This window comes from Lissotriton helveticus, chromosome 6, assembly GCF_964261635.1.
Source record: "Lissotriton helveticus chromosome 6, aLisHel1.1, whole genome shotgun sequence".
In the NCBI taxonomy this organism is placed as follows: domain Eukaryota; kingdom Metazoa; phylum Chordata; class Amphibia; order Caudata; family Salamandridae; genus Lissotriton; species Lissotriton helveticus.
This window is the reverse complement of record NC_136067.1, coordinates 151,444,702-151,464,936: the sequence shown is the minus strand read 5'-3', so window position 1 is coordinate 151,464,936 and position 20,235 is coordinate 151,444,702. Positions and strand designations below refer to the sequence as shown.

At 43.9% G+C, this 20,235-nt stretch overlaps 1 protein-coding gene across 2 annotated transcripts in view; it reads left to right on the top strand.

Annotated features, from left to right (window-relative positions):
- The window catches only part of PCARE (photoreceptor cilium actin regulator), a 143,788-nt gene that overhangs the window by 33,950 nt on the left and 89,603 nt on the right, over positions 1-20,235 (top strand). Inside the window, exon 2 of one of the 2 annotated variants that reach the window (XM_078646711.1) lies at positions 6,301-6,388. The exons of the other annotated variant lie outside the window; for it this stretch is intronic. Within the exon in view, the coding sequence (XP_078502837.1) occupies positions 6,301-6,364 (64 nt within the window). The 3' untranslated portion in view covers positions 6,365-6,388. Of the gene's footprint in view, positions 1-6,300; positions 6,389-20,235 lie in introns of those variants that run through there. 2 annotated transcript variants of the gene reach the window in all.

Below are 20,235 nucleotides of genomic sequence, written 5' to 3'. Positions count from 1 at the left end.
ACAGGCTCCCTGCGGCCTTTACAGATTCTTTGGAGTTTGTAATCTGTCCATGGTGATTGTGGCTTGAGTTTGTGGTAGAGGCTTGCTGGGGCGGTAATCAGAGTTAAATGTTATGTGGGTTGGTGTCTTCCGGGCTCTCCCTTCTGTCGTTCTGCTTCTTACCAGCTTTTTCCAGGAATTTTACCAGGACTGGTGAAAAGCTTCAAGAGACACGTGCAGAAAATGCACCAGAAAACTTTCTAAGTCAGAAGATAAAAATTTTGACCAAGGGCTACAAGGAGGGGTAGCCATGCAGGGCTCCATCGCAGTTGCCCTGAAACTTTGTCTTTCTCCAGGTCTAGAGGGACCAGAGTCCCAATAGGTGCTATAGTTTTCTATGTGCTATATGGTGCTAAATCTTTAAAAAATTAATAACTCCGGTTCCCTACATTGGATGTTTGTCATTTCGGTGTCATTTTAAAGATAAAACTATTTACTATTGTTATAAACTGGTGTTGGGTTTATATAACGTGTTGTGTCTTAATTATTTACTGAATTGGTGCATTTAAATGCTGTACATACCTGTCCCTGAAGTTAAGCCTGCCTGCTCGCAGCAAAGCTACCAGGGTTGAGCATGGGAATAATTTTCTGAGACCTATTCTGAGCCCTAGACTGTGTTAATGGCCTTGTTGCCAGTGGTAGGTCTATATTTACCACTACTAATAATCCACTTTCCAACACTTATTGATAGCAAAGGCTGTTTTTATCAGCTGAGACATGAAGGCAGTATTCCCCACGAAGGACAAACATATGCTACAGGAGCAGTCAGTCTGTCTTTCTCCAGGACTCGGCTTTATCAGCTTCAGGATTCAAGCGAGGTGTAGCATCTGCGAAGTGTGCTGGCAGTAGGTGCGACCGTGTCGGGCAAATTCTCAGGCGATAATCTGGGCAAAGGACCTCTCCTCACAAGTGGTCAAATGGTTGCCATAATATACTAATTCCTATCAGAAATTGGAATTTCTTATATAAGTTTAGGACTGTCTGACATAGATTATGTGCCTCAAGGTGTGCGTCCTAGACATTTCCTTTGGCCACATAGGGTAAAAGGATGCTTGTTCAGACTTCACTATTTTGGCTGTATGCCTGTGTTTTTATATAACCTTGACATGGTGAAAAATAGACATTTGACCAAGAAGAATGTTGCATCAAGTGTTGTATCTATGTCATCAATTGAATGGTTGACGCTTTCACAGTTCTTAGAAATATATGGCCAGGCGACATCTGTCTCTAATGGTAAACAACCTTTACAACAAAACTCTTACAACGCACTAACATTACAACGCGGTCATTACAACGCAAACCATTACAACGCATTGCGCTGGGGGGCGCTCTAGCATAGGGAATAAGTTTAATTTACTATCCAACACCTTCCCTAGTGTCCACGGTGACTTGAGTTGGAATAGTAAATTAAACTATTCACTATCAAACACCCAAAAGCACTATGCGTTGTAATGGATTGCGATGTAAAAAACGCGTTGTAAAGGCAGGCGTTGTAATAGCCTGCGTTGTAACATCATACATCCGTCTCTAATAGCACACATGATAAATTATTCTGCATAAATTGGGAAAATGGTGACTTCCATTGTTTGAGAGTGTGAAGATGGCGACCTCCATTAGTCAAGATGGAACCGGGGCCTATAGATGATGGAGCTTGAGCTTCTGGGGCTTTCTGCTTCTGGGGCTTTCTGTCAACGTGACCCAGAAAACAGGCTGGTGGCACCAAACAAGAAGGACTTGAATATGACATCTTTTTAAAAGTGACATTTTCAGAATTGTGACCTAAAATCCAACTTTACCATTAAAGAGAGCTTTACATTCCTACCTGCTCCCAATTAAAAGTTATCACCTATTGAATGTAAAAAGTTACCCAAAGGTATCCTATTGGCGAGGCAGGCCTCATGGTAGTGAAAAAGATATTTAGAAGCTCTTCTCTAGTCAGACACGTACATCTTAAAAGTACATGTCCAACTGTTTAAATACACTGCACCATGCCCCCCTCTGGTCTGTTTAGGGCCTTCCCTAGAAGTTAATTATATGTATTAAAAAGGAAGAGTAAGGCCTAGCAACATTTTATTTTCGCAGGTCGAAATGGCAGTTTAACCCCAAACATAGTCTTCAAAAGCAGGCTTGAGACATGTTTTCAAGGCTACTTAGATGGGTTGCACAATTAGTGCTGGAGATCCTCTAGTATCATTTAATTTACAAGCCCTGGGTACATGTAGTATCACTTTACAAAGGACTTAAAAGTAAATTAAATGTGCCAATTGGGTGCAAGTCAATTTCACAATGTTTAAAGGAGAGCACTTTAGCCCTGGTTAGCAGTGGTAAAGCGTGCAGAGTCCTAAAGGCCAACGAAAATGGGTTGAGAAGACAGGAGGGACAAGGTAAAAAGTCTGAGATGACCTTGCAAAAAGGGCCAAGTCCAACAACAGGCCTTTAAATGTTGTTCTAGTCTTATCACATTTGCTGTGCATTCAAAGACAGAGGTCAAATGTCAGGTTCTATCTGTCCTAGGGAGCTTGATGTTTACTTTTCTTTCTCTGACTTCAAAGTGAGATGATTTATTTAGTTTCGATAAGATGTGCTGTGCTTTGCCAGAGCATGAAGTAAGCCAGGTACAGTACCATGTACTGGTGCTTTAACCAGAAAGGTCAGTTCCTGATCTGAAGCATGAATAGAATACGCTGCCCTGAAGTGATTAAGAAGTGGTCTGCATTGCTGTGGACAGAACCTCCCATGAATCGACAACCATGACCAGAGATACGATGCTACGAGCTACTCTGAGGACCTACCCCTCACAGGAGAAATACTGCTGCTAAGATAAGAGAGCTGATTTAAGCTTCTGCGAGCTACCTGATAGTCCAAGCTGCCTTTGTGATGAAGAAGGTATTGAGAACTGGTGAATAAAACTCACCCTTCTCTCCCCCTCTCCCTGCGGACCTATCCTTGTGAGATCACTATGCCAATGCGTACAATGCACCAGAGCTGACACCGTCGATCAAGGTTCATCACCATTAAGCCAGTGTTTAAACAGGGGTTGGTGTCATCTTATCAATAGTGCCTATAAGATGTATAGACTTGCCATCATTATGCCAGTGCAATAAGTATGCAGGAGTGGGCACGTAGGAATTATCACGATAATGCAGATTTGCCCCATCACTCCGTACTCCTCAGTGCGTGTTTAGATTTGCACCACCACTTATTAATCATTAACACTTGGTCAGATTTGCACTCAATAATCCTAGCACGGACTCAGATGAGCCACATTACTCTGTAATCATTAGTGCACATTCAGATTTGAACCATCACTAACTAATTCTTAGAATATAGCACAGTATATACCCAGATGCATCCCATCATTCAGAAATAAATGGGGGATGTTGATACTTGCGCTAAAGATGGTGCAATGGTCACCAATCTGCACTGTTTCTGCTCTCAGTCTATCATGTTATTATGGATGACTGCTGAGGCTCGGCTGCATACTGTGCGCACCACTGCAGACCTGTACCTGACCACCAGCCTCAACCACTGACCGACGCCTGCAGCACGACAACTTTGTATCAATGTGTGTTGCTCACTGCTTGGGTTAGTGGGTTAGAGGGTTGTTCTCTTTGGTTGATGACTGCTGAGGCCTGGCTGTATACTATGCACATTCTACAGACCTGCGCCTAACTAGCAGCCTCAACCACTCAACAACACCTGCAGGGTCACCACTTTAAAACAATGTGTCCTGCTCACCAAATGTTCCCATCGCTGTAGCTCCATTGCACCACCTTCAGTTGATGATTGCTGAGGCTCAGCTGCTTAATATGCGCACCACTACAGACCTGCACCTGAACACCAACCTCAACCACTGACCGACGCCTGCGGCACCAGCACTTTAAAACAATGTGTCATGCTCACCGGATTTCCTCATCTGTGTGAGTCAGTGGGTTGTTCGCTGAAGGTCCATTGCACCACCTGCACCCGGCACGGTTGATGTCTGCTGAGGCCCGGCTGCCTGACACTAACCTACACCCAAGATTAGGCACACCAGTGCCTGTCAGTCGGGCAGGAAACCCTGCTGCACCTACCCCTCATTGGATGACAGGAGGGAGAATAAAAGGACACTTCCTCCATGCCAGCATTCCCATTACTGCCTGGTGTCTCTGATATCCAGTAAATAGAGGTCAGCCCTGTCCACGCGATTGGCTGAATTTTCAGATGGCCACTTTGCCTTGTAAATTTCTACAGCAACCATTCAAAACGCCATGTGTCAGGGGGACGTGGCCGAACCGCTGGCAAGATGGCCGCTACTTATTGAAGCTCCGCGATCCGACGGAGACCAGAACACTTTTGAGATAGCAATTCACCTTTTTTTCAGCAAGAAGTCGAGATTCTAGTGTGCAAACTTGGGGGGCACAGGTATTTCTATCTTTGGCCTTCAGACAAGCTACTTTTGATGCAGTTTTCTCCTGCTTTGTGTTCTCCTCGAACGCAGAAGTTGCGACCGCCATTTTGTTGACTTTGACACTCAGCGACGAGCAGCTTTCATTTGCGCTAAGCGGTACTTGCTAAATGTATTAGATATGCATGGAGATTGTTCTAGGACATATTCAAGCCCTATAAATGGTTGTGCCTGTTCTTAGACCAGACTTTATCAATGACTCCATTCCTCAGCACAGCGGTTACCTTCTTCATCACAAAGGCAGCTTGGATCATCAGGTAGCTCGCAGCAGCTTAAATCAGCTCTCTTATCTTAGCAGCAGTATTTCTCCTGTGAGGGGTAGGTCTTCAGAGTAGCTCGTAGCATCGTATCTCTGGTCATGGTTGTCGATTCAGAGGAGGTTCTGTCCACAGCAATGCAGACCACTTCTTAATCACTTCAGGGCAGCGTATTCTCTTCATGCTTCAGATCAAGAACTGACCTTTCTGGTTAAAGCACCAGTACATGGTACTGTACCTGGCTTACTTCATGCTCTGGCAAAGCACAGCACATCTTATCGAAACTAAATAAATCATCTCACTTTGAAGTTTACTGGTTTAATGGTTTAATGGTTCATTAGTTGCCTGGCTCCCTTTGCTTATTTTTCTCCTGTGATATAACAAAAGAGGTCATGAAAGGTTCCAGTTGAGGTTTCATTTGAGGTTCTCCCCACAACTTTTCTACCGCAGACTCTCTACTAGTAAAATAGTCACACGCTCTTCTTTTTTCATCATCTGCGGCTTTGGTTCCCCCTGGTGACTTATTCTTTTGCCTCTCTATATATGGAGTCTGCCTCCGCATCTAGTCAAAAAGCTATGTCTTCAGTTCGCAAGGATTTCACTACCGCCACAAAACGACGTAAGAAGGAGCCTAGTTCCCCCACAAAATCTAAATTACCTCTAACTTTGGAAGACCTCATGGATGAAATAAAGCTCATGAAACCCTTTGTTATTGATACCAATGCTACTCCTCAACGACTAGATGAGAAATGGTCTAGCCTAGATTCAAGATTATCAACGGTGGAACAGCAGATTAGTGATGTCCATGATGCAGCTACTAAGATTGACACCATGTCTAAAAACATTATTCTCAAACCACAAACGGAGGACCTAGAAAATCATAATAGATGTAATAATCTCAGAATCTATGACATTCCAGAAGGGGCAGAAGGTTCAGAAATGCTTGCTTTTCTCAACATTCATATTCCCGAAATAGCCGGCCTTAAAGAGGACACAAATCTCAATTTCCAGCGTGCACACCCCTTGGGTCTTAAGTCTGTGGGACTTTCGTACTCCTCATTTTCCAGTCATCCCAGTGGAATAATTGTTCTCCTTTTGGAATATAGGGAGTTGTTAATGGTCTTGTCTGCAGCTAAACAACAAAAGCTAATGTTGTGGTCCGGTCAAAGAGTCTTTTTCCTCACTGGATGTGGCCCGTGCTACTGCAGCTCGATGTAAAGAGTTTCTCTCCCTTCCTCCTGCTCTACGCTCCATGAACGCCAGATATGGTCTTGTACACCCATGTTTTTTCAAGGTCACATACAAGGAGAGGTCTTTTTCATTCGACTGTCTGGCAATTCATTTTCCGTCACAAAGGTGAGGAGATGGACCTTGAGAAAACCTGATAATGAATATCTGCGTGGTGTTCCAGTTCATATACTTATAACTTGTTCTTGCTTTTTCAGGAATCATGGTTGCGGATGTTTATCTAATCATTAATTTGATTGTTATTGTTTATTTGTTATTTCATGTAGTTCTGCCGTTAACTTGACCTAATTTTTTCCTCCTCTCTTACAGACTTTTTTGTCTAGTACAGACTTCCCTCCTTTATGTGTCCACTCCCTTGTGCATCCCTTCCTAGTTCTATTGTTTATAGTTCATCTTCATTTGTTGGTAAGTGTCATCCCATTCAATTGACTAGATTGTTGCTTATTTTTGTATTTTTTGTCTACTTGGTTTAACTTTCGGAGTCTCTCCATCTCAATTCTATTTTTCTATGTCTTCTCTTTTAACCTTGTCAATCTGTTGTCCATCTTCCTGTAGGACTTGGCCTTTTTGGTTAAAGTTCTCTAACCTTCCCCCCTAGACCATTTTCCTGGCATAGAGTTGCCAATTTAGATGCTTTGGGTACTTTGCCACTGCTGATCAGTGTCAAAGTACAAGTGTTCCCTATGTTAAATATAACGGTAATTGGTTGGCCATGATTGGTATGTTTGCCTTACTAGTAAAGTCCGTAGTGATGTGCACTGTGTGTGCCAGGGCTAGTAATACAAGGGTGCGCGGAGATGGGAACTCAGGCCTGCAGTGTAGGGCCTGCGTGCAGTTTGCTATGTTAGCATGTTGTCCTAACAAGTGCAACAACTTGTCAGGCCTGACTTTCCCTTTTACATACACATTGGGCACCCCTGTGGTAGGTCTCGGGTAATCCCTGGGCAGTGTATGTAAAAGGCAGGATATATACTAAGGTGGGTGTTATGTCCTGGAGTGTTTTCACTGCTAAAAGGCCATCCTTCCCATTAGGACAGAATGGGGGGGCTGGGTGTTGTGTTTGTTAGCCTAGTTTCCTTTAAGTTTATAATGGAGAGGTGAAGTTTATTATGTATGAACTCACAGTGTCATAACATATCTTTCTATGAAGGTGGTTTTGTCCCTGTGTGTTCAGAAACAACTCTTTTAGAAAGTGGCTGAGTTTTGTGCTATAGGCATTTCTGTGTGTCTCTGCTGAAATGTGGATTGTCTGTCTGGATCTGAAAGGTGAGAGGAGCTGGAAGAGGTCTTGACCCACGGCGGGGTTGAGAGGGCACCAGGCTGCTCTGCAACTGGAGAGTAGGGGGAGGAGAAGCCCAGGAGGTGAAAAGGCCTGGGCTGGTGCTATAAACCATCTCCTGCTGGGTGATTAAGGATACAGAACCCCAGTATCAAAGGGAGAGAGGTGACACTGGGAGGGAGACACCCAGACCTGATTTAGGGAGGGGTCAGGAACCCCTGAGCACAAACGAACTTTAAAGACATTAAGGGGTATTACTATGAGAGCTGAAACCCTTGAACATTGGAATGGAACAGAAATGGATTGAGACTGAGAAGGCTTGGACCCATTCTGTGGCCAAGAGAAACCTCAGCTAAAGAAGGAGCAACTGAAGAAACTACTGAGGAAAGACCAATCCTTGCTTCGTGATCTGGGGCTGGTCTGCAATTTGCTGTTCTAACCAAGGTAGAGGCTGTTGGGACTGTGCTTGGAGGTGCTGGGTCCCCCTGCTTGAAGAAGACTGTGATTTGTGCTGTGTCTTGTAACCCCAAGGGCCCGAGGTGAGCTGGCTCCCTGTTTGGAAATACAGGATCATAAAAGTTTCCGTAGAAGTACCAAGCAACGCAATGTGCGCATGCTTTTGCAGCTTGAGACCCTCAGAAGTTGTGCCTTGTGATCGTGGGCACACAGGAGTAAGCTGAGTCTCGAACGCGATGAGTGCGTGTCTTGGTGCAACCAGGGCATTGGTGAAGAATGCCTGGACATCATGTGCACCGGGAGAAGAGGAGGGACTCGGACGTGCAGAGTGCGTGTCGAGGTGCAAGCAGTGGCGCTGGTGAAGAGTGCTGGGTCATGGTGGGCACCAGAGAAGAGGCGAGTCTCGGTCGTGCAGTGTGCGTGTCGAGTTGCAACCTTGGGCGCTGGTGAGGAGTGCCTGGATAGGGTGTGCACCGAATTTGAAGTAACGTCTCCACAGTGCTGAGGGCGGGTTTCGGTGCCACTCAGACCGCCGGAAGGAGGGCTAAGTCATTGGGCCCTCGGAGTAAAACAGCAGCGGCCCACCGATCTGAATTCGCCGCGCCCCATGATAGAGTTCTGGATCAACGCCCAAGTCGCTGACATCGGAGAGGAGAGTGGGGTCGTGCCCCCCCAGGTAACGTGGATCACCACAAGGGGTGGGGTGCGGGCCCGGAGGGACACTCTCTCGTCCTCTCACTTCTGTCAGCTGTGCGAGCCTGTTGCTTCGGCTCAGATCGGTGAGAAGCAGTACTTTTGTGTCATCATTGATCCATATTGGGGACACTGTTAACGGAGAACCTAAACTTTCGTATTAAACTTTGCATTATTGCTGCTAACGAACTATCGAACTGTCGTATGACACCTGACCTCATTTGTGCCTGATGAACTACATGCTTGGTGCGCTACGAATTGCGTTATTTTTCCCTTGCAGATTACCTGATTGTAATGTGGCGCATTGCATTATTTCTTTCTTGCACAGTATCTGATTATAACGTGGCACAGTGCATTATTTCTTCCTTGCACAGTACAGGATTGAAGCGTGACGTATTGCTTTGTTTCTTCCTGGTACAGGGCATGCTGGTAGTGATACACATTGCATTATTCCTTCTATTGCAAAGTACATGACTGTGGCGCTACATAGGGCATTGTTTCTCTGTTGCACAGTACAAGAGAATATCGTTACGCATTGCAGTATTTGTTTTCTTTTGCAACATGTGTGATTCTAGCAATACGACTGGCCTAACCTTTTTGAAACAGTTAGAAGTGAGCTTAACTGTTGGTTAGAAGCGGTGGTTGGGATTAGAACCTACCAACCCAGCGGAAAGAACACTGCCCATTCTTATATGTTGGTTGTGTATCGTGTGGTCATATCGTATAACTTCTTATATAAAGATTGTACTCATTTTATAAAGGCTCGTGTGGAGTCTATTTGTGGTGACATCATTGGGTTGCTGTGAGTGTGGTTGCACATACTGTACACTCGTACCTTGGAGATAAGCCTGGCTGCTCGTGCCAAGCTACTAAGGGGGTGAGCAGGGCTATCTCAGATGGTGTCCTTAGTTAGCCTAACGTTGAAGCGAGGTGTCGGGGACTCCCGTCTCCAGCATTTTGCGGCGGCGGTAAGCGATATGGACCCCCACTTCCAACACTTTCCTTTTGCGATTCCCTGCCTCTGCTTGCTATTTCTTCTTCACTTTTTGTGTACGTTTTTATTCTTGACCGATGCCTCTGGGGTCAGTGTCAACTTCTCTTTTTCTATTGGATTCAACAATGCTGCCCTCCTTTTTTGTTTCTTATATCATTTCTGGAATTATGCTTTTATATTTCATATTCCTGTCCTGCATTCTTTTTCCTTCCCTCTTCTGTCTTCCTGATATCTTATTCTTTTTCTTTTATTTCCAGATTGATATTTTGTACTTATTTTAAAGTGTTTTTTTAATAATGTTTCTTCTCCACAGTGAATGTATAGGGCTACTTACTTCTAATTGCTCATGGTTATTCCTAATTTCTTTTTCGTTTCCCATGACTGGTAATGTTCGCATTGTGTCCTGGAATGTGAAGGGTTTACTAAACCCTATTAAGAAACAAAGGGTACTTACTCATTCATCTCGTTTACAGTGTAAGATTGCAATGTTACAGGAAACCCATCTTACGGAAAATGACATAAACTCTCTTAAAAGGCATTGGGTGGGTCATGTTTTTTGTTCACCCGCTAAGGAGAGAAAGAATGGAGTGGTAACTTTATTTCATAAATCTCTGTCTGTAACGATTGAAAAGGAGGAGAAAGATGATGATGGTAGATAGCTTCTTCATCTGGTTATAAATTGATCCCCTCTTTCCCTCCTTAATATATATGGTCCTACGGGATTAGATGCTCAGTTTTGGCACTCCATGTCACATGTCTTACACTCTGGTCCTAACTCAAAAATCCTAGTTGGTGGCGATTGTAACCAGATTATGGATCCTTTTATCGATAGGAAATCCCAGTCTAGGTATATTCCTAATAAAATGCAAAAAACGTTCCTAAATACTATTCAAACAAGGGTTTGGTGGATGCTTGGAGGATTTGCAATCCTGATACTCTTGAATTCACCTTCTATTCCCCTACACATAACTCAAGTTCAAGAATTGATTACATTTTTGTGTCTCCCTAACTACTCACCAACTTAACTCATGCTGAAATCGGATCTATATTGATATCTGATCATTATATTGATATAGATCTTCCATCAGCTTCTTCTAAACCTCGTAGGTGGCGCTTCAATAATGTGTTACTTAAGGACCCAGTTTTTATGGAGCATTTTAAAACCTTTCTTCTAGAGTTTTTTCAAACTAACATTACCGCTGACATTTGATTTCCTGCGGTATGGGATGCATTTAAGGCTACGGGCAGGGGCTCTATTATTGACTATGTCGCTGTTAAGAAGAAATAAACCCTTAAGTAATCCTCTTCTTTATTGTCCTCTTTTAAACATCTTGAACATGCCTACTACATGTCCAACAGTAATGATACGCTCAAACAACTTATTAATGCTAAATTGGATTTTAATAGGAAATCGAATGAGGAAGCCTCCGGGGCTCTACTGAAGATTAATTCCAAATTCTACGGGGGTTGTAACAGAGTAGGCAAATTGTTAGCAAACTATTTAAAAGCTAAATCCCAAAAATCCAGGGTAAATAATATTATTGATGACAAAGGCATTAACCATCTTAAAGATAAAGAAATTTTACAATGTTTTACAGATTTCTTTCAACTCTATACACCCTCGAGTCATCCTTTCAGATCTTGCCTTAGATTTGTTCTTTGACTTTCTTCCTCCGCGTACTTCTACTTCTCTTGACTGTTCCTCTCTTGTCAAAGATCTGTCTCTTTCTGAGATTAAGACAGTCTTAGCTCTATTACCCAAAGACAAAGCACCGGGCCCTGACGGCTTCACTGCTGAATTCTATTCTTGCTTTTCACAAAGCCTTCTTCCTCATCTCTTCTCTCTTTTCCAACACTTAATTTCTCATAAGAAAGCTCGTGGCACTTTTTTGGAGGCAATGATTTGCCTGATCCCCAAGAAGGATAAAGACCCATCATCTTGTGCCAACTATCGACCCATTTCTTTTATAAATTTAGATTGCAAGATCTTTGCTAAAGTGTTGGCTCTTTGAATAAATCAAGTGATTCCTGATCTGATTGGTATCGAGCAATCTGGGTTTGTTGAAGGCAGGAATTTAACTGACAACTCTAGACCTTTTTTAAACGTAATGTATCTCACATCCAAGAGCTCAACTCCTTTAGCGGCTATTACCTTAGACACTGAAAAAGCTTTCGACCGTCTTCACTGGCTTTATGTGATGCGCCCACTTAAGTGGCATGGTTTTGGCCCTGCTATTTTGTCTTTCATTAGCTTGCTTTATTCTCCCCCAACTACCTTAGTTTTTGTCAACGGTTCCCAATCATCTAACTTTACTCTTCAAAGGGACACACGTCAGGGCTGCCCTCTCTCTCCTTTGAATCTTTTCTTCATTCCTTACGACATTCTTCTTTATTTCGAGGGTCCGCCGCAAAACTCCTGAAACTAAGTTTACCGCATATGCTGATGACATCCTGTTATATGTGTCAGATCCCCAGGTTTCCATACCTGCTTTTAAAGATCTATTGTCTTCCTACGCATCAATATCGGGCTATAAGTTAAACTTCACCAGTCTGAAGTTCTTCCCCTAAACAAATTCTGCTTAAAGGAGATATTCATGAATAAGGGTTTAAATGGAATCCCAATCATATCACTTGCCTAGGAATCAAATATTCTTCCTCAATTGCTAAATCGGTCAAACTTAATTTAGATAATGTCCTAGTTAAACTGCAAAACATGTCAGAGAAATAGTCACCCTTAAATTTGCCATGGTGGGGTAGGTTGGACACAATCAAGATGATGATGCTTCCCGTTATCAATTTTTATCTATCCATGCTGCCAGTTAAGATTCCATTGAAATTCTTCAAATCACTTAATAGTGCCTTAAGTAAGTTTTTATGGAACAAACGGAAGGCCCGTATTTGGTTGTCTTCGTTATCTGCACCTAAAGATAAGGGCGTTGTCAATTTCCCCAACTTCAGACAATACCACTCTTCTTTTTTGATACGTCAACTTTCACCTCATCTCTCCACTCCTAAGGACACTCCTTTAACGGTCTGGCTTGATTTGGAAGACTCTTTAATCCAACCTTTCCCTTTCTCATCACTAGCTAATTTTCTGCACCCTCCTCGTTCCTTTAAATCTCTCATTAGTTCACACTCCATATTGGTTATTTACCCGATCTGTACTAAAACGCTCTCTCCTTTGCAGAAGCTTCTTGATGCTTCTATATGGCACAACAGATCCATTAAACTTGCTAATCGTATCATTTTCTGGCAGGACTGGACCAACAAGGGGATAATACAAGTCAAACACTTATTCAACGGAACACACCTCTCTCCTCCTGTGAGCTTCAATCGAAATATGGACTGCCCGCCTCCTCTCTTCATAAATATGACTCTTTGTAATTGATCCTGGGTCAGCAGTACTCCCTCCTTTCCCGACCCTCTTCCCCTTCACCGGATTCATCATTGGAGCCACTGCCCACTTCCTCTTTCCTCAGGGCATCTCACATCTACAAATATCTGCATTATTCTCTCCCCAATCGATCTAAGAGTAAGGTTGAACTGTTATGGGCGACGGATTTACAACAAACTTTCTCTATATACACTTGGCACTCTATCTGGGCCCGTTTACATCATACGTCCTTTAATGCTAGCACTACTCAGACTCAATATTACTTTTACAACAGGCTGTATCTAACCCTATCATCTATCTCTAATATTTACAGTAAGTCTGCATTGTATGACTTTAAAAGTCTGTACATGCTCTCAAGTACAGTCAACAGCGACACAGGGACATCCTTACAGCGCCACTAGCAATAGAAGTGGAAGCCGTGAATAGAGAGCATACTGCCTAATGCCAGGATAGTAACCCTGAACATCTGCATTTTGAGAAGACATGAAGTTACTTTGCAGCACAGGGAACCTCCAAGTAGATTGTGCAGTGGAAGTACTATGCAGCTTAAGCCATAACTTCTCTCACTCGTGTGCCATCCTGCTGCTGGTGGAACATTCTCATCAGGAAACATACCGATTTAGGCAAGCAAGAGGGAACCTATTTTTATTATGTAATAGGAGGTGGCCTTTGAGGCGAGAGGGGGCCCTTGAGAAGGAACCCTAGTTCTACAGTGATAACGCTGTCGGGTCAAACTCTTACAATGTCCTTCGCAGACATCTTCATCAAAGCTCATTCATCCATCCATTCATTCATCCATTTATCCATATATCCATCCATTTAAATGGGATCACTCGCCGTAGTCACCTCCATGTTCTTTCGAGATTCAAAAGGCTGCGCACATGCGATGCACATGTGGTCAAGTCATGGATATTTATTGAGCTCATGCCTGTCATAAAGTGTCCTACAAGTTGTCACACAGGTCACGTGAATTGTCACATAAGTGCCCTTGAGGACAACCTATGCTTCATGTTCACAGTTGGGCTAAATGTTTGGTGGTAGGGTCTGTAACTATTTGCTGCTGATACAATGGCAGTGGGAAATGCCAATTATTAAATCCTCAAAGTAAATGGACATACATATCTGCTAATCTGCTTCACATAACACTCAGACACATATGCTGTGTCTTCTCTGTGTGGATTCTGGGACACATAGCAGAAGCAGGGTGTAGGTACAGGTTACCTTCAGACGAAGCACATGCCCCAGTCAATGGCTACTAAGCGCTACTACTAGAGGGCTTATCTGGGCCTTTGAAGCCTTGGCAATATCTAAACACTGCTAGATGGAGTTACCATATGATATAACAGGCAATATTAAATCAGCCCACTAAGGTGTGGAGCAATAGAGCCCTTGCCAGCGGCGCTAGCACTCTTAATCCCAGTGGAAATAGCTATGCTCAGAAAAGTGTAACAATGAATAGTGATACACTACACTAGCCATACACTTACAAAAGTAGTTGCACTCACAGCGCTTTAAAGAATATGCATCCGTAACTCTCTCCTGTGTTAAACATTCAAAATGATACTGGGACATGGGGGGGATGCTCTTCAAGGATGGTGAGCTGTAGCACTAGTCTTCCACAGGCCTCCCTTGTGAGGTGTTTTTTAGATACAAATTGTTCATAATGACTGCTGAGACATGGTAGATAAGTCCTTGTCGGCCTCAGATTCCTCCAAATTAAATTCAGGTAATTTACTATGCTTTAAAAGTTAATACAATCTAATATGTAATGAAAAATTTGTTGAAAAATGCTTTGTTTTGGCCTTTCTGTCTCCCAAATTTTCCTTGTGGGAGAACCCCCCAAACTCCCCCTAATAGTGCCTGCTCACTACACTTACTGGCTACACACCATATAGGGGATGGTCTCACTTTTACTTTGTTCTCTTTGATTCACTACTCCTGTCTATTTTTGGTGCTCTCTGTAAGAATGTCTAGGGGTATATATGACTGGGTGTGCAACCTGGTGCTCTTAAGGGCATCATCTACTATTTACTGTGCTTTGTAAGTTGAAACAATTGAATATGTAATGAAAAATGTGCTGTAAAATTCAACATTTTGGCCTGTGTTTTTCCAAAATTTTCTTAGAGAAAACCCCCCCAAAACCCCGTGCTAGTGGGTGAGCTAGCAACGCGCAGGACGGGGGCTGGTCTGGCAAAATTTGCCAGGGCTGCTTCCAGTTCCCAGTCCAGCCCTGAGGGTGCCCCTTGTGCTGGATTGAGAGCCCGCTGGCCACAGCCAGAAACCATACACAGTGGAGCCTGAAGGTTGAGGGAATGGGCGTACAGTGTGAGCGAAGGCCGTGCCCTGTGAGCTGTGCCCACCATCTGACTCTTAACACAGGGTGACAGTGGTCATTATTGTGTATGTTTGGCCTTTTATAATATTGTGAAGTAACTTTGGCAATGTGAATTAATAAGCCATTCATTAGAATATGCTGCCTGTCATAAACCATTCTCGTCTTCATCCATCAGCAGAGCAACAACGTTTTTGACTCGCTGCATGATGCAATTCGAGTAGCGGAATGAAAGAGGAAGGGTGTGTGTAGGCGCTGTACAGGCACCCAGAACTAATCCCATCAGCAGATAAGGAGATCTGGGATTCTCCTGTCCTCTCACCACATTTTCTATCCTCTCGTGCTCCCACGGTCTCTGCGTGCTTCTGCCAGAAGGGATTTAAATCTCTGAGGATTACAGTGCCTGAGTGGCAGATTACAGGGGCACGTTACAAACCAGAATAAAACATCTTCACTTGGCACGCAGAGAGCCCTCCATTCATTTACTTTCAGTGTTGGATGCCATCTGCCTTGTATTTAATATTTTCTTCATATAAGCACAGTACTCTTTTATCAATGGGTGGGCGAAGTTGTAATGATTTTCTGGAGTGAATTTCCCTCAGTGGCCACACTATGATTAGTATGGGTGGGCGGAATTTGTGGAATTCACTTCGCAAACTATTGCGAAAATGTTGAAAATCTCCGCGAACATGCAGAAATATTGCGAAGACGCGGAAGTTTGTTTCCCGCCCGTTCGCGATATTTTCTGCGTGATCGCGTTGAAAAATCTCTCGCCAATTTACCCATGCGGTCGTTCATGGGCGCGGCCATCTTGTTTTCACTTGTCCCGCCTGCCCGCGATGCTTACTTCCTGTTCCGGGTCGCGCAATGCATGCTCGCGCCCGTTTGCGGTACGTATTTCCTGTTTGGGAACGCTTTTACGTGTTCACAACGCTTTTTGCGTGCTCGGGGAGAAAATATCGCGCGAACTTGCACAAGTGGTCGCAATGTGCGCGGTCATCTTGTTTTTCACTCTGATATGGTTCTGGGGCTTGATTTTCAATCCTCCCTCTATCTTTCCAATCCTTTGTTTCAAGATTCTTTTTTAAAATCTTTTTTATTTATTATTTCTCTGACTATTTTCCTGCTTCTATATTTTTAGTTTTTGTCTACTTTTTGTGTGTTTTTTTAGCTACTTTTTCACTCTTTTTCTATTGCCTGCTATTTTCATTTCCTTTACTTATTTTTTTTATTTTATTACCTTTTCTGTCCTGCCCCGTCTCACTCTCCCCAGAACCATGTCCAAGGGTAGGGCTCGCCGCAGCCAGAGCCGCGACCGCCTTCCTTGCGGAAGGCGGCCCCCACAAGGGGTGCAGGCACGGGCCTTATTTGGGGAGGTGGAGTTGGCTGCACTCATTTTGTTTGTGCAGCGCCACCTCCGCTCAACCCTAGCAGCAGGTGGCAGACCTGGGTCCGGGTCCGGGCTCCGGGAGCGTCGACAGCGGTGGGGGAAGATGCGCCGGGCAGTGTTCCGCTGCTCTGGGGTCCGTCGCACCCAGGCCCAGTTGACGCACCGGTGGTCCGACATTCTGGACCGGGAGCAGGACCTGCTGGACCTGCTAGGAGTGGAGGTCCCGGGTCCTGGTGAGTAACTATTTAATTATTACTACTTTGTGTCTGTTCTTCTGCTCTGTGTTATATATTGCAAATATCTTTTTTTCCAACCAGCTAGAATGCTGCTGCTTACATTGCAGGTAAATTACGTTTAAAAGTCTTCTGTGATTGTTATGATGACACGGGTGCTCTTCTGCGCTACTAATCTTACTTGTTTGCAACTTTGCGTTTGCGATTTTGCGCTCGCTTAGCGTGATTATGTAAGAGTTTATTTTAGAGAAATTAAGTTGCGTAATGCTATAGTGACTCTAGTCCTTACTTTGTCCTGTCACTAAGAGATAGGGGCGGAATAATACTTAGGTTTAGCTACTTTGTATGAGTTTGTAGTGGTATGCGTGATGCCCCCTCTGTTACGTCACGTGCTGCTAGTACCCCAGTCTTTAGTAGAACCTTTTCTAGTTTGTTCAGTGAGTGGTAATAGGCTTAGCACTAGCAGAACATCAGCATCAATCAATCAACCAAAAATTTGGTGTATACAAAAATGTAGTCATGTGTCCTCCATTTGACCATATGCATTGTTGAGGAATATGGAAATGCATACTTAATGTACAATTGGCACGCCTGGAATAGGTGGGCTAGGTCAGGTGGTACGTCGTACTTAGGCTTAGTTAGTATTCTGGAATCAGAATGGAAGACAGGATTATTGTTGATAAATAGTAAGTAGTCGATCTGCGAAACACCCCGATACTACTTGTTGACCAGATGAGATCGGTCAATTTACTTATTGCAATTGTTGTTTACATAAGTGTTGTTTGACCGTTCTTTAAAAATATTTTATTTGTTTTGACACCATCCATCAATGTTTGTCTCTCTTATATCTTTCCTGTTCTGCACCCAGGGGCAGGCAGGCAGGGGCGCAGTCGGCGGGAGAACAACACCATCAAGGGGAGGACATCAACGCGGGCTCTTCTGCTGGCCCTAGTAAGTCTTCTTGTTTTTAATAATAATTCTTATTCCATAACTTTAACTGCACCATATTTTTCCCGAACTATTGTTTCCGTTTTCTAATGCTATTTTTTTTTCCAACAATTATCCTTCGATCTGTACTGTTTCGAAAATCTTGTTATCCCTGCCCCTGCTATGATGACTCTCTGTACTACTACTACTATTAGTCTGTCTGTACTGTAGTAGCTAAGCTTGCCCAGTTGGCCACTCTATATTTAAATGGTTTTAAATAAAACTCAGAATCACCAGTAGCTCTAGCCATTGAGTCCAGTCCTTTGGGTCGTCCGCTTGTACTACTTCTAGTCTTATTGATCTTGAGTCTTTGTTAATCTAGAGGGTTTGACAATTCACACCAACAAATGCCCAACAGATTTATTACTATTTTGATATGATAGGACATACTACTACTGTTGTAGGGATTTTGATTGAACATACATAACTTTGCACAAGAAAATAGGATGTTGGTGATGGGAGGTTGGACCTTCCTCACACACCTCAATCAGAAGTTCAGAACCCACCACAATCTCCTGCCCGACTAGTTAAAGTAGTGTCTTGTCATAACTATTAGCTCTCCGAACCCTCCCCCCAAGATACCCAACAAGTGGACAACCCAGAACATAACACTCCCAACCTCTCAGTCGTGGAAGCAATGCACATGCACACCCTTTCGCTAGCTCACTCGTGTAAGTCCATACCAAATACCACCAAGTCTAAGTAAGTTCACATTTTTTATTTTGAATTGACAAGCTCTGTACGTTGTTCTATAATGCAGCACCAACAGGAAAATCAATAACATTAAAACAATAAGCATTGTTATACTTACTTACAGTTGGGAAATAAATCATGATAACTGAACAGTGGTGGAAGCACCACCATCCCCTAGGTAGGAATATAGTTTATATAAATTTATAAATGAAGATATCTGAGTGAATTGTGTGGACCCCTCACCTTAGAAGAAGCTAGGACTGGTAGTTGTTGCACCACAAGCTCTGCAAAGCTCTGGTTCGTAGAAGGGAATCTTCCGTCTGTAATAATGCGAAAAATGAAATGGTGCGCGTTAGTATATTGCAAGCATTTCTCAGCCGTGCCAAAAAGTGTAGCGTTTATGGAAAAGCAATATGGACTACCAGTACACCAAAACTTCATAAAAAAGTGGCTTGTTAATGTTTTTGTTGACCTTGTACACAGTGCTTAGACAGTAGCAGTATGAGGTCATGTGGGCTCAAAGGTGTCTTATACAACAAGCTACAAGGTAATGTCACGTGTGCAAAAATAAAAGACACAAAGGTAAAATGGTTGCATGGCTCGGGCTAACTAAGCAAAGGCTAGAATGAGCCTAGGGACCATATATAACTACTACTAGTGTCCACTCTACTACTACCTGATTTTTACTAGTGATGTATGTTGTATACTATTAACTCATTTTTAGGTCTTGTCCTCGAGACCTATTGCTGCCGAGATGCCTCTCAAGGGAGACAGATCGGGGCACGCGCGGCAATTTGGGACCGTGGACGCGCACAGGCACGCGCACACACGCACACACACACACACACACACACACACACATATCCCCTCCCTCTCTGCCCCCCCCCTCCACCACCCCCACTCACCGGGCTCTTTCGGCGTGTCCCTCTCCCTCCGCAGCGGGTCAGTCTCGGCAGCAGGCAGACTCGGTGGTCGGCGTGTCTCCTCCGGCGATCTTCAGCTTGCGCCGCTACAGCTGATGTGCACGCTCACAGATCTGCGTCTTGTGCGCTCTCACCGCGCTGTTTCGCGCCCGGCGATCCTCAGCTTGTTAAGGTATTTTTCTGAAAACTGCAATCCACTTTGAAGCAGGGTTCATTTCTCTCCGCCAGGTACTTCTGTGGAGTGATCGATGGGTTCAACTAGAGCAGCAAGTGTTTCTGATCAAGGGGAGTTGCGACGTGAAGGTGAATTGTCAGCTGCTATGCGGTGCTTTGATAGGATAACCTAAATTCACATCTTTGCATAAAAAGCACTTTGTTAGGGAGAGCCTCATATCCACGTTGAGCGCAAAGCCAAATAAACTGCTTCTCGTCAAAATGCAGTTTCTTTAGGATAACAGGGCATGACCCCTCCATCGTCAAAAATGTTTGGTTTTTTTTGTTAAACTTTGGGTTGTTATGAGGTTTGAAGAATATTCTGAGTTTGTGTTGGCAGTGTCTGTGCCAGTGCTGCCTGACTACCGTGAGCACCTGCAGCACAGCGGAAAACGTCTGCTGCTTTCTGACCCTTATGTCAGTAGCACTGCTAGACTTACCTTGCTTGGCAGCCATGCTTCACCACTTCACATCCGAACGTTATCCTGGTACGCTGCGGGCCTCCGCTTTCACGCTACGTACATCTGAGGAAGACGCGGCCTGCTGATTGGCTGAAGCCCTGTCGAATTCCCCCTCCCACTGTTCGCTCCTGAACACGTGATTGCACAGCGTCCTTCGGATGTGTGTTTTGAGGGCAGGCGAGTGCAGGTTTCTGTT